Consider the following 15,653-nt stretch of genomic DNA (forward strand, 5'->3'; position numbering starts at 1 on the left):
TTGCTTGCAGGTTGTCATGAAGTGCCGGTGTCTTTTTAAGTAAGTCTGGTGCAGTTGTAAAGTTTTACTATTTTGTTTTATTTTTATCATTTATTTTGTCAGCAGTCACTGCTGAGTTGTTAGCTGTTGGTTTTTTGCATGTGTCAGTTCCTTTGTGATTGTCAAAAAAATGGTCTCTCCATTTCCAACCTAGAGTTTTCCTCTTGTGTTTTATGACAATCTGGGCTTAATGGGAGTTTTCATCTGTTGGATCCAGTTAACTGTTAGTTGTCTGTAACATGATTCCCCAATTAGTTTTCCAGAAGGGCCAAATTATGTCAAGCATGCCAAAGGCCAAAACGTCCAGGGTTTTTTTTTCATTGTGCCAGTAAGTTGTTTTATGGGCAGATGTTGTTGCTGCTATTACCATTATTATTATTACTGTCACTTAAAAACCTCTTAAATCCTTGGGCTTTTTGGCTCTGCAGGCTGGATAAAAATGACAAGCTTATTGCGCAGGTCACACACCCTCTCCAACACATGGCCTTTGCTCAGCCAGCGAACTTTGTGTTCCGCTGACATTTCCTCCAGCAATGCTCTGAAAAGATGATGTTGCAGACTAGAACTCTCATGAACGAAATTTACCAGTCTCATCACAGTATCCATCGCCTCTTTCATTTCCCCACACAGTTTAGCGCCCAACACTGATATATGAATAATGCAATGAAATGCCAAGAGTGCTGGGTTAACAGTGGCGAACCTGCTTACTAAGCCCTTGTGTTGTCCCACCATCGACGGAGCCCCATTGGTGACAACGGACACAATTTTGCTCACATACAAGCCATTCTTCTCAAAGAGCTGTGTCAATTCATTAAAAATTATTTCCCCAGTTGTGCGCCCAAGCAGAGGAAGCAAACAAAGTAGCTCTTCCCGGAAGGTCTTCCCATCAAAAAATCTTGCGAACATGGATAGCTCTTCCATATCGGTTCAGTCACAGGATGAGTCTATGGCTAGTGATACGGCTTCTCCTTTCTCCAAACTAGTGAGTAGATTGGATAAACACTCCTCCGCTAAAACTTCTACTCTTCTTGTTGCCGTGTTAGCTGACAATGTCTTTAATAACTCCACAACCGTTTTCTCATCATGACTTAAAACTTTGCCAACCATATCAATTGCACACGTTTTAATCAACTCAGCCTCAGCGAATGGCTTCTTAGCTCTGGCAAGATTCCATGACACATGCAATGATGCAGCTGTTGCGCTCTCTTGTGCGGATGTTGACTTACAGATAGTAGAATTGGAGTGCTTGTAAGATGTTATCACATTTGCAATTTTTGCAGTTCACCAGCAACTTTTATGGGTGTTGCTTGAAATTCCAGCATCTGCAGATTTCCTCGTGTTTGCGATATTATGGGAGTTTTAACTAAAAAAACAAGTTAGGCCTCACCCTACCTTTTTACACGTGGGGCTCAGACATAACTACAATACTGAGTCAAAGGAAGGGATTGGACAAGTACAGGAGAATGAGTATACAGGAGTTAAAACATTGGCTCAAAAAATACAGCTCAAACAGGATGTCTAGATTGCAAATTGCTTGGCTCAACATTAGGTGTTTGACAGGGAAAAAATGAGACTGGGTGGAAATAGTACAGATGATATGCAATTGAGACTTAGATCATACATAATATAGAACAGTACAGCACACTACAGGCCCTTCAGCCCATGATGCTGTGCTGTCTTTTAAACCTATTCCAAGATCAAACTCTTCCCCTCCTAAATAGCCCTTCATTTTTCTATTAATCATGAGTTACAGTTTCTTAAATGCTCCGATTGCATCCATCTCTACTACCACTTCTGGCAGTGTGCTCCACACACCCATCACTCAATATAATAAAAAACAACTTATTTCTGGCATCTCTCCATAATTTCCTCCAATCACCTTAAAAGTCTCTTTCTATCCACTCTATCTATGCCCCGTATCATGTATACCTCTATCAAATCAGCTCTCATCCTCCTTTGCTCCAAAGAGGGAAGTCTTAGCTCACTCAACCTGTCCTCATATGTTATCTAGTCCAGGCAAATGAGAACCTCTGCTCCATCCGCCAAAAGCAGAACTTCCTGGTGGCCAAACATTAATTTCAATTCCCATTCCAACATATTGGTCCATGGCGTCTCATGCCATCCTCAGGGATGAGGAGCAACACCTTGTATTTCATTTAGGAAGCCTCCCAAACTGATGGCAAGAATATCAATATCTCCTTCTGGTAAAAAATATGTTTCCCTCCTTTTTTCCCCACACTGGCCTCTTACTTCTTCTCAACTGGCCACCACCTCTCCCTGGTGCTCCTTTTCCTTCCTTTTCTCCTATGGTCCACTCTCCTCTCCCATCAGATTCCTTCCTCATTAGCCCTTTCCAACCCACCTGGCTTCATCTATCACCTTCCAGCTATTCTTCTTCCCCTCCCCCCACCTTATTAGTCTGTCATCTTAACCCTTCTTTTCCAGTCCTAAAGAAGATTCACAGACCAAAACGTTGACTGTTTATTCATTTCCATAGATGCTGCCTGACCTGCTGAGTTCCTCCAGTATTTTGTATGTGTTGCTTTGTATTTCCAGCATCTGCAGAATTTCTTGTTTGTGATATCTTGATAAATCTCCTCCGCAACCTCTCTAAAGCTTCCACATCCTTAGAAGTATTTAGCGGAAGGAGAATGTGGCTCACTTAAGACAGGATGGACTGACATTAGAAAAGCAGTGAAAAATCTGACAGATGGTGAAGACGTGAAAGTAGACACAACCTGTGCCACAGAAAACAATTACTTCTTCTGCTGGTAGGTAGATAAGGAAGCAGCATAGGCAGTTAATATAGATAAGACTTTGAATGTGATTGTGGTGCGGAAATTAGAAAAGCTCCTGATACAGATATACTGCTCCAATTGACACAAGTAATAGGGTTTTACATCACAGATAAGGCATGTGCAAGTACCTTGTGGTTGACTACCAACAGCTGCAGGAACCGAGGAAGACAAAGTGGAATCATACACAACCACAACTATGAAGGATCTCATTTGTGCTGTATTGGAACCATTTCCAAGTTTGGCCAGGCAAAAATGCAAATGAAGCCAAACAAAAATTAGCATTGATATTGTGGAAGCGAGTGGGCGCAGATGAGCCACCAGTCAACTGTTTTGAAGGGATGAATGGACAATAGCAGAGTTAGATTTTTAATTAAATAATGACTAAATTTAAACAAAAGCAAAGAACATTTGTATGGAAGCCAGAAAGGAAAACTAGGAAGTAGTCATTTCACTTGTAAAGGAGCTAAGAGAGTCGTCTCATGTGCAAAAACTCAGATGGGGCATGCAAGAAAAATTCTGCTTCACGACCAAGGTAAGGGAAGGTAATGCTACTATGTGGTTCATTTGGATTTGGGAATACAAGGGAATCACTTCGGCTCTAAACACAAGAAATTTTGCAGATTATGGAAATCCAGAACACACACACAAAATGCTGGAGGAACCAGGTCAGGCAGCATCTAGGAAGAGGAATAAAGAGCCAATGTATTGAGCTGAGAGCCTTTATTAGGACGGGAAAGGAAGGAGGAAGAAGTTAGAATAAGGTGGGTGAGGGGAAGGAATACAATCAAAAGTGGTCCCCAACCACCGGGCCGCAAGCATGTGCTACCGGGCCGCGAGGAAACGATATGAACTGATATGAGTCAGCTGCAGCTTTGCTCATTCCCTGTCACGCCCACTGTTGACCTTGAACGCACGCCAGGTCCGCAAGAATATTGTCAATATTAAACCAGTCCATGGTACGCAAAAGGTTGGGGACCCCTGAGTGAAATCAAGTGAGGGTGAAGTTAGAAGGGTGGAGATGAAGTGAGAAGCTGGGAGATGATGGATGAAAATGATTGAAGGAGGAAGAATCAAATAGAGGAGAGTGAATCATGGGAGAAAAAAAGAGCATCACAGAGGGAGGTGGTAGGCAGGTAAACAGAAGGGGCAAGTATGAGAAATGGAAAAAGAGGAGAGGAAACAGGGAAAAATTACTGGAAATCAGAGAAATTGATATTCATGCTATCAGATTGGAGGCTACCCAGACAGAATATGAAGTGTGGTTCCTCAGATCTGTAAGTAGCCTGATGGTAATAGAGGAGGTCACATTGGCCTCTTTCTCTATCTAAGATGGTTTGGGCATTATAGGTCAGGTTTCCAAGCATCCTTCAATTACTGGCTATGCATCATTCACTTGCTTGGTTATGAGCTGTAAAACTAGGCAGCTAGCTCTGAATATTTAATTAGCAGAAGTTCAAATTGCTACCCCTTCCCCTCCTGCATCATCCATTTTTGAAACCAAACCATTTGTTCTTTTGATTTGTTCATATTCTGCAAAAGATGACTATGTTATCACTGGAAGAAAAAAAAAGAATGTCTCTGATGATAGGGAAAGGCAACAGGGCTGCTAATGCCGAGGAAGATGCTATATTTCTGAAAATTCCTTGAAATCTCCATGATAGCCATCGATTATGGCCAATTTCAAAACAAAGGAGATATCTCTGACTTGCAAATATTTTGTACATTTCATGCTGAATACAAAGCAGAGTTAAAAACATTACAGAATTTGAGACATGTGCAAGTACTTTGACAAATAGAAGCATTAGACCCCTTGCCTTCTCAACAAAACATCACTTCAAATCATTTTTCTCCACATTAAGCTTTCCGCCTTCACCAATTTATCCAAAATGAGAACTGTTGCATGCCATTCTTGTATCTACCAACTAGCCTGAACCTGTTTACTGTTATGAAAGGCTTCAAATAAACCTGCAGATTAAATTTTTCAAATCTTGCTTTTGGTTCCTCTTATTCACTGCCTTGAAAGGCGAATTCTCAAGATTGTCTAGTCTTTTTACAAAAATGATTACTGTAGCAGAGGATTTCAAACTTTTCATCTTGCAGCTTAAAAGCTAAAAGTTACCTTTCGGTTTTTCTTGTCTTAACTGAGTTGTGTACAATGTGAAGACAGATTAGCTTCAGTATTCAAGTTATGCATTACTGCTGTGATGACAGTTTGAATTATTGTTCATGCACTGCAAAATTCCAGCCAAACAGAAATTTTCTTCTAACTTCAGTGCTGTGCAAGTCTCAGGCACATATAGCAGCTGGAGTGTCTAAGACTTTTGCACAGTACTGTAACTTTGATTTACTGCTTGCAGTTTACATTAACTGAAGACTGGTTCTTGTTTGAATTAATACCCGCTATATTCACACAACTCTAGAATATCAAGCTCACCAGGGAGCAAACCTCATTGCCATTTACAATACTGTGCAAAACTCTTTAGGCACCTTAGTGATATAAAGGTGCTTAACACTTCTGCACAGTACTGTACATTAATTGGAGACAGATATCCATAATAAATTTACTGCTCATCTCCAATAGTTCTCACAAAAGACGGTCCACGGAATAGTACAAGAACAAGCTACTTGGCTCATAATATCTATGCCAACTTAAACTGATGAAGGGTCTCAGCCTGTTATGTTAACTGTTTACTCTTTTCCACTGATGCTGCCTGGCTCCTCCAGCATTTTTTGTGTTGCTTGGATTTCCAAAATTTGCAGATTTTCTCTCGTTTGTGATTAAACTAATTCCACTTGCCTGTAAATGGTCCATTCATGCCCATCATGTGTCTCTTAAACAATACTATTCTATAGGCTTCCACCACTTCCCCTCAGAACAAGTTCCATGCACCAACGTCTAAAAAAAACTTGCCTTGCAAGCATGTTTTGAAAGTTTGTCCTCTTCTTAAATCTATGTCCTCTAAGATTTGACCCTTGGGAAATAGACAAACTACCCTATTTATACCTCCCAATTTTAAATACTTCTGTTGGATCACCACCTCAGCTTCTGCAAGAGAAAACAATCCAAGTTTTTCAACTTTTCCTTTCAGCTAATACACTCTGGACTATATCCAAAGCCTTACATCCTTTTTGTAATACAGCAAGCAGAACTGGACACAATACTTCAAATGTAGTCTAAACAAAGTTTTCCAAATTTTATACTCCATTTCCTAACCAATTAAGTATGCTATCATCTTCTTTACCACCATATCTACTCATGCTGCCATTTTCAGGGAGCTATGGACTCTCTGCACACCAAAGCCCCTCAGGATCCTGTCATTTACTGTGCACTTTCCCCTTACGTTTGACCTCCCAAAGTGAAACACCATCTGCCATTTCTCCACTTGTATTTGCAACAGATACATCTTGCTATATCCTTTGACAACTTTCCTCACTACACACAACTCCACCAATCTGTGCGTCTTTCCAAATTTACTCATCGACCCACCTACATTTACACTCCACTCATTTATATAATCAGAGGTCCCAGCAGATGAACATCGCTGTCGCAGGCCTCCAAGCAGAATAACACTTCTTCATCAATACTTGCATGGACAAGTCAATTTCAAATCTCATTTACCAAGTAGTCTCCATGGATTCTATGTGCCTCAACCTTCTGGATCAACCAGTCATGAGGGATCTTGTTAAGTGCTTTATTGAAGTCAATGTAGACAACATCCACCGTCTTAAATGTGATCATTTTTACTACTTCCTCAGCAAAGCTTTATCTTGTTTGTAAGACATGACCTCCCCTACACAACTATGTGCTGATTATGTCTAATAAATCCATGTTTTTCCTCAGATATGATTAGACCCCATCTATAAGAATTTTCTCCAATAGTTTCCCTATAATGCAAGGCTCACAGGCTATAATCTTCAGGTTTGTCTCTTCTGTCCTTCTTAAAGTAACAACACTGGCTCTTCTCCAGTCTTCTTGGATCCCACCTGTAGCTAAAGAGGATACAAGTATCTGTCAAGGCCCTGGCAACATAATCAGTGACCCCACCAATTCCAGACATTCTCTTCTCCACCTTTCATTGGGCAGAAGATACAGAAGCCCCAAAGCACGTACCACGAGGCTCAAAAAAGACAGCTTCTATCCTATTGTTGAATGCAAGCCTAGCCCAACCTCAATCTATCTTGCTATGGCCTTCCAATTTACTTTCTGCCTGCACTGCAATCTTTCTATAACTAACAATTTATTCTGTATTATTTTGTTTTTCTTTGTACTACCTCAATGCATTACTGTAGTGAAATAATTGGTATGGATGGCACGCGAAGTTTTCTGCTTCTCTCAATAACTTGGGAAAGGTTCTACTGTAAACTGTGGATTTATCCACTCAGTGTTTTTCAAATAACTGAACACCTTGATATCAGGGTCCGTCAGTCTTATCAGTCTGGGAGGAAGAAAACTGATCTCAAATCTCTGCTGTCTTGTGATTACACCCACTCATGGGGAAAACTTTGGGAGTAAATCCCGAGGAAAAAATCTGGAGCTGAAGTCCCAAAGGCTGTCTTACATTGAGTTCAATGCTGCTTGGCAACTCTCCTGCGACACTGTTGATACCAAATTGTATCTGTCTTTTGCGTGAAGAGGGGGAGCCTGCTGCACGAGTAATAGCTTGCTCTCCAATTGGCAATGTCCTGATTTGCATATCAATGTATACAGCTATGGTTGACTCTGAACAAACAAATCTCAATAGTCTTTGTCTATGTAGGGTGTTTTGTAAAATTCTATTTCATTTCATTTTTCCTGTAAATGTCTGCAAGAAAATGAGTCGAGATAGTAGGTGGTAACATATACATATTAATAAATTTACTTTGAACTTTGATCAAGATGCCCTGGAAAATCAACATACCCCCTCCTGATCGCACTATCCCCATGTTCTTCTCCATGCAAAGTTTTTTATTATTTAGAGATATATCACAGTAGCAAGCCTTTCTGGCCCAACAGGGCTGTGTTGCCCAATTACACCCATGTGACCAACCCATTAACATGCAAGTCTTTGGACTGGTATGAGAAAACTGCAGCACCTGGAGGAAATCCATGCAGTCATGGAGAGAACATACAAACTCTTTACAGATAGTGGCGAAATTGAATACGGGACGCTGACATTCTAATAGTGTTACGCTAACCGCTACACTACTGTTTTAGTTAATGCCTTAATATCACTGAGTAAATTGTCAGCTGATTTCAGAGGGTAGCAGAGAATTAAAATACATTGTTTTGGCTTCCAAAGCAGATACCATCTAACTGGGGTAAAGCCAGTAAATTATATTCCTAAAACACCAGAGAATCAAAGGCGTTTTCAATGACAAAGCTGTTAATATTAATTAAATACAAAACTAGCAATTGTAAGGATTAAAGTAAATCAACACTGATATCTGGATTATTATTAGCCTAGTTACTTAACCACGTTAGACAGCTGGCCCAGTAAATTAACCACAATGCTATTGCTTCTTCATATGATAACTATTTCTAGTACTACGCAACACCAAATTAAAATAATGCTCAGAACATAAATTGAATATAACAGTGCAGATCTTGTGAAAAAATGCTCATGATCTAATCTACACCATATGTAAAGACAAGTGAATAACTTCCAACTGTAGACCCCAGCAAAATCCAGCGTGCACTAGGACTGAGACCAGGCCAGTTACTGGATTTACTTTTTTTGGAATTAAAATTTCTTTTTTAAAAAAATGCTTCCTTTCTTCTGTGCCATCCTTTCACTGACAAAGTAAATTTGTCAAGAGGCTCAGGTTAAGTTGTGGATCACTTGGGTCAATCAGATGTTCATCATCATAGCTTGTCACAGCAGACAGTCAGCCACTCTAGTGTTGTTTGGTTGATGTTGAGCAGGTCAGTGTCAGTTAAATCAGGTGAGAGTGGGCAGTTGCGCAGAACGTGTTCAATATTCTGCACCCTTTCGCCACACTCACAGGATTCGCTGGTCTTTAAACCCCACTTCACCATATTGTCTCCTGTCTTACAAACTCCTGCTCTCGCTCTGTTGAGAGTGCACCACTTCCGTCTGTCAAGCAGTGTCCTGTCTGGCAACATTTCTGTGGGGTCTTGCACTGTAGTGTTTGGTGGGGTTCTGGCTTCTGTTTGTCGCCAGACGCCAATCCTGTACGTTTGGGGGGATGTTCCGGGCGGTAGTTCCTCCACTGTAGCAAAGCCTTTCCTCGATTTTAGACGGTTGGAAACTGGCACATGATGATGTAGTGGGTGCTGTGGATCCGAGTTCTGTTTACCTTTTTCAATTTTTGTTGTAGTGTGTTTTCAGATCTCTGGGGGAGCAATGCCTGCAAGTCTATAAATGATGTTACTGGATGTGCAGGTGTTAAATAGAATACTTTCAGAAATGTCTACTGATTTTATTCATTTAATCTCTATTGTAGCATGAACTCGTGGAAGGTTTAAAAAAACCACAAGTTTTACTAGTCCTATTATCAGAAAATATTAAATCTTTTGTGAACGTATTTGATTGCACCATAGATAAAGCAATTCAGGAAATATAAAGAGCTACATTAACACTTTCCTTTCACACAGTCAGAGAAAACAAGGCAGGAGATCTCTCTGTGAACTCCAGGAACCAACTGCTGTTTAAAACAGACCACAATGAATCTCACACCTAGACTTAAATTTCAGGAATTCTAGTCAAGACAAAGGGGAAGCTGTTGATATGTGGCTCGTTACTGATGGGTTCTAGTGCAAGTGAGGCTCCTTTGCCAACTCTGCAGCTATCATATATTAACTGCACCAGGAGCAGCATACGTTAATTAGAAGCCTTAAACTTGAGGAAAGATCTTACTACAACTTTAATCACTAGTGAGTGGAGCAGTAACTTCAGTCTGCCAAACTTCTGAGACGTTTAATTAATAAGCAAACCAATTATCTGTAGTACCAGGTGCAGGAGTGCTCTTCTCAGTTCAGACTTACCATCAGCATGTTGTAAACTTACCCACAGTAAATGGCTCACAATTCAATTCTTGATGGAAATAGGTTCCCTATGCAACAATTAGTACCTTGCCTTGACTAATTAGATGAGCCCTATTCTGGGCATCGGTTTGGACTCACATAGTACCGAATAAAAGTCCCAAAGACCATCTTCTATCTATCGGGTTAATTGATAAAAAAAAATTTCCATTACTGGAAATAGAAGCATACAACATATTTTTCTGTTACATTTACCTACATTTTAACATTAGTGAACATTGACAGTACATGTTCAGATACTGTAGTCAGGTATTAATCTTGGTGCAATTGAACTCTCCCCCCCCCCCCCCAGTGTGTCATTCATACACAATGGCATCTTTAAAATGTACAACGCTTATTTTTTAAAAACTGTCAGAGTCCAGAACAATAATGTGTTATGCAAGAGGAACAAATGGCAGGTCAGCCAGGAGACACAAAGTCAGGGGTCCCAACTGGCACATTGTTGAGTTGTTGTTTTCAAAGCTGCTGTGTATATTTGCTACACCATTGTTGAAGTCTTGAAGTGTTTCATAGAGACCTTCAAAATCAGGTGTAACACAGATAATGTTGGAAGCTCTGCTTAGATAATGAAGTTGCACCTCAAAGTAGGATGGGACCTCTCACATCAAGACTCAATTCGCAAAGCATAATATAGGGTGCCCCGCACATACAATGAAAACATGTCTCACTAAAAATTAACACTCTGACCCACCCTTAACATTTACCTCCATGACAGCTTTTACGTTCCAATACATGGGCTACCTTGGAGAGTTCTTTAGGACCTAACCCATTCCCACATCTAAAAAAGAAGCAGTTGCCATAAAGAACTGACAAATCATATTTTACTGCAGTAATCAAGATAACAGCATAAAACCAGCATAATAGATCTTATTGATTTTGTTTGTTTAGGACTCCAATTGGGCATTAGCAATAAACGCAACATCCATTCACCACCCCAAGTTATGGATGAAATCACGATCTTCACGAAGGAAAATCTGAAGCTTTCTTCAATGTTTCACAGAGAATCAGAGAAGCATTCTTTGTAATACAAGTGAATAAAATCTAGAAGGGCTTTCCCCACATCCCTCTTTACAAAAGGGCTTACTAGGTTTCATCAGTACAGTAGTCCCACTTTTATATAGGTGGAGGGACGGGTAGTGTTGAAGAAGCAGGGAGTCTACAAAAGGACTAAGGTAAATTAGAAGAATGGGCAAAGAAGTGACAGATGGAATACAGTGACGGGAAATGTATTGTCATGCACTTTGGTAAAAGGAAGAAAGGCATAGAATATTTTCTAAATGGGGAGAAAATTCAGAAATCAGAGATGCAAAGGGACTTGGAAGCCCTCATGCAGGATTCCCCAAAGCAGAGGTTCCCAACCTGGGGTCCATAGGCTCCACGGTTAATGGTAGGGATCTGTAGCATAAAAAACGTTGGCAACCCTTGCTCTAAAGGTTATGCCATAAATGCAATTGCACAACAGACTCAATGGGTTGAATGGCCTAATTCTGCTCCTAGTCATAGTCATACTTTATTGATCCCGGGGGAAATTGGTTTTCGTTACAGTCGCACCATAAATAATTAAATAGTAATGACACCATAAATAGTTAAATAGTAATATGTAAATTATGCCAGGAAATAAGTCCAGGACTAGCCTATTGGCTCAGGGTGTCTGACCCTCCAAGGGAGGAGTTGTAAAGTTTGATGGCCACTGGCAGGAATGACTTCCTATGACACTCTGTGCTGCATCTCGGTGGAATGAGTCTCTGGCTGAATGTACTCCTGTGCCCACCCAGTACATTATGTAGTGGATGGGAGACATTGTCCAAGATGGCATGCAACTTAGACAGCATCCTCTTTTCAGACACAACCTTGAGACAGTCCAGTTCCATCCCCACAACATCACTGGCCTTACGAATGAGTTTGTTGATTCTGTTGGTGTCTGCTACCCTCAGCCTGCTGCCCCAGCACACAACAGCAAACATGATAGCATTGGCCACCACAGACTCGTAGAACATCCTCAGCATCATCCGGCAGATGTTAAAGGACCTCAGTCTCCTCAGGAAATAGAGACGGCTCTGACCCTTCTTGTAGACAGCCTCAGTGTTCTTTGACCAGTCCAGTTTATTGTCAATTCGTATCCCCAGGTATCTGTAATCCTCTACCTTGTCCACACTGACCCCCTGGATGGAAACAGGGGTCACCTGTACCTTAGCTCTCCTCAGGTCTACCACCAGCTCCTTAGTCTTTTTCACATTAAGCTGCAGATAATTCTGCTCACACCATGTGACAAAGTTTCCTACCGTAGCCCTGTACTCAGCCTCATCTCCCTTGCTGATGCATCCAACTATGGTAGAGTCATCCGAAAACTTCTGAAGATGACAAGACTCTGTGCAGTAGTTGAAGTCCGAGGTGTAAATGGTGGAAAGGGATACAAGACAGTCCCCTGTGGAGTCCCAGTGCTGCTGATCACTCTGTCGCACACATAGTGTTGCAAGCATACATACTGTGGTCTGCCAGTCAGGTAATCAAGAATCCATGACACCAGGAAAGCATCCACCTGCATCGCTGTCAGCTATGTCTTATAGAAATCAGCAGGTCAGGCAACATTTCTCAAGTTAAAGGTATACTTGATGTATCAGATCAAGACCCTGCATCAGGACTGACAGTGCAAAGGGGAGAGAGGCAGCAGAAAGAGGTGAAGCAAGAACTGACAAGTGATAAGTGCATACAGGTGATTAGACGTTGATGAGCAGATGAATCAGATGGGGAGGGAGGGCTGGAAATAGCAATGGCTGAGCAGACGTCATAACTCTGCGATAGATGGTCCCAAGCCCAGCTGCAAAAGGAGGGTTCGGCATGGAGCTAGCAACACCATACTGTAAAAAAAAACCCAGAGGTACAGAAACACCAGCAGTTCCAAAGACCTCATCCCTAGAGAGGATGACCAAGAAGATGGGCTACACCTGAGGCAACGTGAAAGAACAGCCCAGCACAGAAGACTCTGGTGAGCTGCTGTCAGCAGCCGATGCCTCCACAGAGGTGATGAGTTCAAGAAGAGCAGATTCAATGGCCCGATTCTGCTACCATGCCCTACGGTCAGCATTCTGAGAGGTAAACACCCCTCATTACTACGAGTTACTAACTCATTCTAATGAGTTACTCACAAGTATTAATTTTAAGTATGCATTATGTGGGATGAGAAAAGGAATTGTCTATTAGATATTTTAAAAGTGACACCTCGTTTATTAAGAATGTAATGCCACAACTGGAAAAAGTTACAAGATAAGGAAATCAAGACAGCTTCCATAAGCATTTGGGAGGAAAACACAATATTCCAGTGTAAACACGTCACTGAACTTCCCAATTACCTTGAACAATAGGGAACAGCACGGTACAAATGCATTCCCGTACAATTTAAAGCTCTAGTAAAAAGGAGGAGAGGGAGAGGGAGAGGGAGAGGGAGAGGGAGAGGGAGAGGGAGAGGGAGAGGGAGAGGGAGAGGGAGAGGGAGAGGGAGAGGGAGAGGGAGAGGGAGAGGGAGAGGGAGAGGGAGAGGGAGAGAGAGGGAGAGGGAGAGGGAGAGGGAGAGGGAGAGGGAGAGGGAGAGGGAGAGGGAGAGGGAGAGGGAGAGGGAGAGGGAGAGGGAGAGGGAGAGGGAGAGGGAGAGGGAGAGGGAGAGGGAGAGGGAGAGGGAGAGGGAGAGGGAGAGGGAGAGGGAGAGGGAAAAAAAAAAGAAAGGAAGAACCCCCAGGCTAACCATTTGACAAAACTCCAGACATTGGGCGTTGTCTGGTACAGAGCAAGGTTCAACTTTATTATACGTGGTAAGGACATCTTTTACACCCGTTTTTGGACACTCCAAAGCAGACTTTTGAAGTATAGCCCGTGTTGCAAATCAATAAATCTCCACTGTTCTCGCACAACATAGACTATGAAATGCAGTACAACTCAGTGCCCCGATGCAACAGCTCCTAATTACTCAAAGTAGCTGATTCAACCAGCTACATACTATGATCAAATCATGCTAAATACTATAAATCACGAAGTAAATCTATTTGTAAAGCAGGAAATGAGGTAACCAACTTGCACATAGACGGCAGTGTGGTCATTGCGGCTGACCTTTGGGCAATCAGAGGGAAAGAGGTCTACTCCTACTCTCAGCTACCGCCCTGGGCCCAGCTGCCTGTATCTCGTCGGGCCGCCTGTTGTCAGTTACCCTACAGCCTCCGGCCTCATCGTTAGTGTCACCTCGGCACTGGCTCTATCGGGAGAAGCAGGCCGGTGACGACTAGCCCACTTTACCTGAACTGCCCGGCTGAGGAAAGTGCCGGCATCCGCCGCCAACTTCTTCACATTAAAGTCCATGGTAACACAACCGATATCGAAACCGGGCGGCACACCGCCACCACTCCACTCGCACTCCCAACGACGCCCTACAACCCGCCTCCGCTGCGCTAAAGCCAATCAGAGTACTGATCTTACACCACTACAACCAATCAGCTATCGGAGTCGCAGAATCAACCAATTACCTGGTCGACACTGACACATCCAACAAATGCGTGAATATGACACAGGCACAGCCAATCAGAATAAGAAAAAATTCGTAGTAATGATAAGAGCATGAATAGGCTACTCGGTCCTTCAGCGATCCTAAATCAGATCACGACTAACCTTGCATCTTTTCTTTATTCCTTATCTTTTTCTTATTCCGATTTACATTATTCCTGTAAAATCAAGAAAGCCATGGATCTCCGTTTTCAATTAACCCATTGACTGAATTTCGACGGTCATCTAAGGTAGAGAACTCCAAATATTGACTATGCTTTCAATGAACATATTTCTCTTCTTTTTAAGTCTTAAATAGACCACCCACTATTTTGGAACCATGATACTAACATCCAGACTTCCTAATCAGATAAAACATCCTCCCCGTCTACTCTCTAATAATTTTGTATGTTGTAAGAAGGACTTACCATTTTCTTAAACAAAGAATATAGGGCTAACTCAATCTCACCTGATCTGCCGACACACGAAAAACTGCAGATGTTGAAATCGGGAAAAACACTGAAAATGCTAGAGGAACTCAGCAGTTCTGGAAGGATCTATTGAGGGAAATAGACATTTGATGTTCCAGGTGCAGACACTTCAACTGATCTGGAGGAAAGCTTCTTCAAAGTCACAATACCTTGAAGCGATCTCACAGTAGAGCTGCAACATGAAGACATAAGGGACACCATTTGAAGAACAAGCATGGTGAATCTTTGCTGCACTCATCCTATTCATTTTAATGTAGGTAAGGAAATCAACACGTCACACAATACCCTGGGTATAATATCAACAATGGCCCTCTATAATAGGTCATACTTTACGTCTGTACTCAAGTTCTTTTGTAATAAAGATTAGTTTTTTTTTCTAACTGTTTCTCAATCTTTGACTATTTTAAAAGTGTACAGCTTTCTGTTTCAGTTTCTACATACATAACCTCATTGTACATAAGAAACACATTGGACTCCATCTGCTATGTTGTTGCTTAGGCACTCAGCTTAGTCCCAATCTTTCTCAAGTCTCTCCTCACTCATTGGTACTCATATTCCTACTTAGTTCTCTGTCAAAAGCAAACTTGAAGATGTTACGTTTGGTTCCCTCAATCAAATCAGTAACTTAAATTAGGGATGATCTTGGGCTGTATACTCTGGAGTTCAGGAGAATGGGGAGGGGGATCTCATGGAAACAGTCTGAATGTTAAAGGGCCTGAACAGGTTAGAAACGGCAAAGTTATTTCCCATGGTAGA

The 15,653-nt window shown here is 41.8% G+C and overlaps 1 protein-coding gene across 7 annotated transcripts in view; it reads right to left on the minus strand.

Annotated features, from left to right (window-relative positions):
• Nucleotides 1–14,299, minus strand: part of LOC134355036 (endophilin-B1-like) — an 84,102-nt gene extending 69,803 nt beyond the window's left edge. For 6 of the 7 annotated variants that reach the window (XM_063064711.1, XM_063064708.1, XM_063064707.1 and 3 more), the window contains exon 1: nt 14,164–14,299. In XM_063064711.1, coding sequence (XP_062920781.1) covers nt 14,164–14,226 — 63 coding nt within the window. In that variant the 5' untranslated portion in view covers nt 14,227–14,299. Of the gene's footprint in view, nt 1–9,844; nt 9,998–14,163 lie in introns of all 7 variants that reach the window. The other variant, XM_063064710.1, reaches the window with a different exon arrangement.
• Nucleotides 14,300–15,653: the final 1,354 nt, after the last annotated feature.

This window comes from Mobula hypostoma, chromosome 12 (assembly GCF_963921235.1).
Source record: "Mobula hypostoma chromosome 12, sMobHyp1.1, whole genome shotgun sequence".
Classification (NCBI taxonomy): domain Eukaryota; kingdom Metazoa; phylum Chordata; class Chondrichthyes; order Myliobatiformes; family Myliobatidae; genus Mobula; species Mobula hypostoma.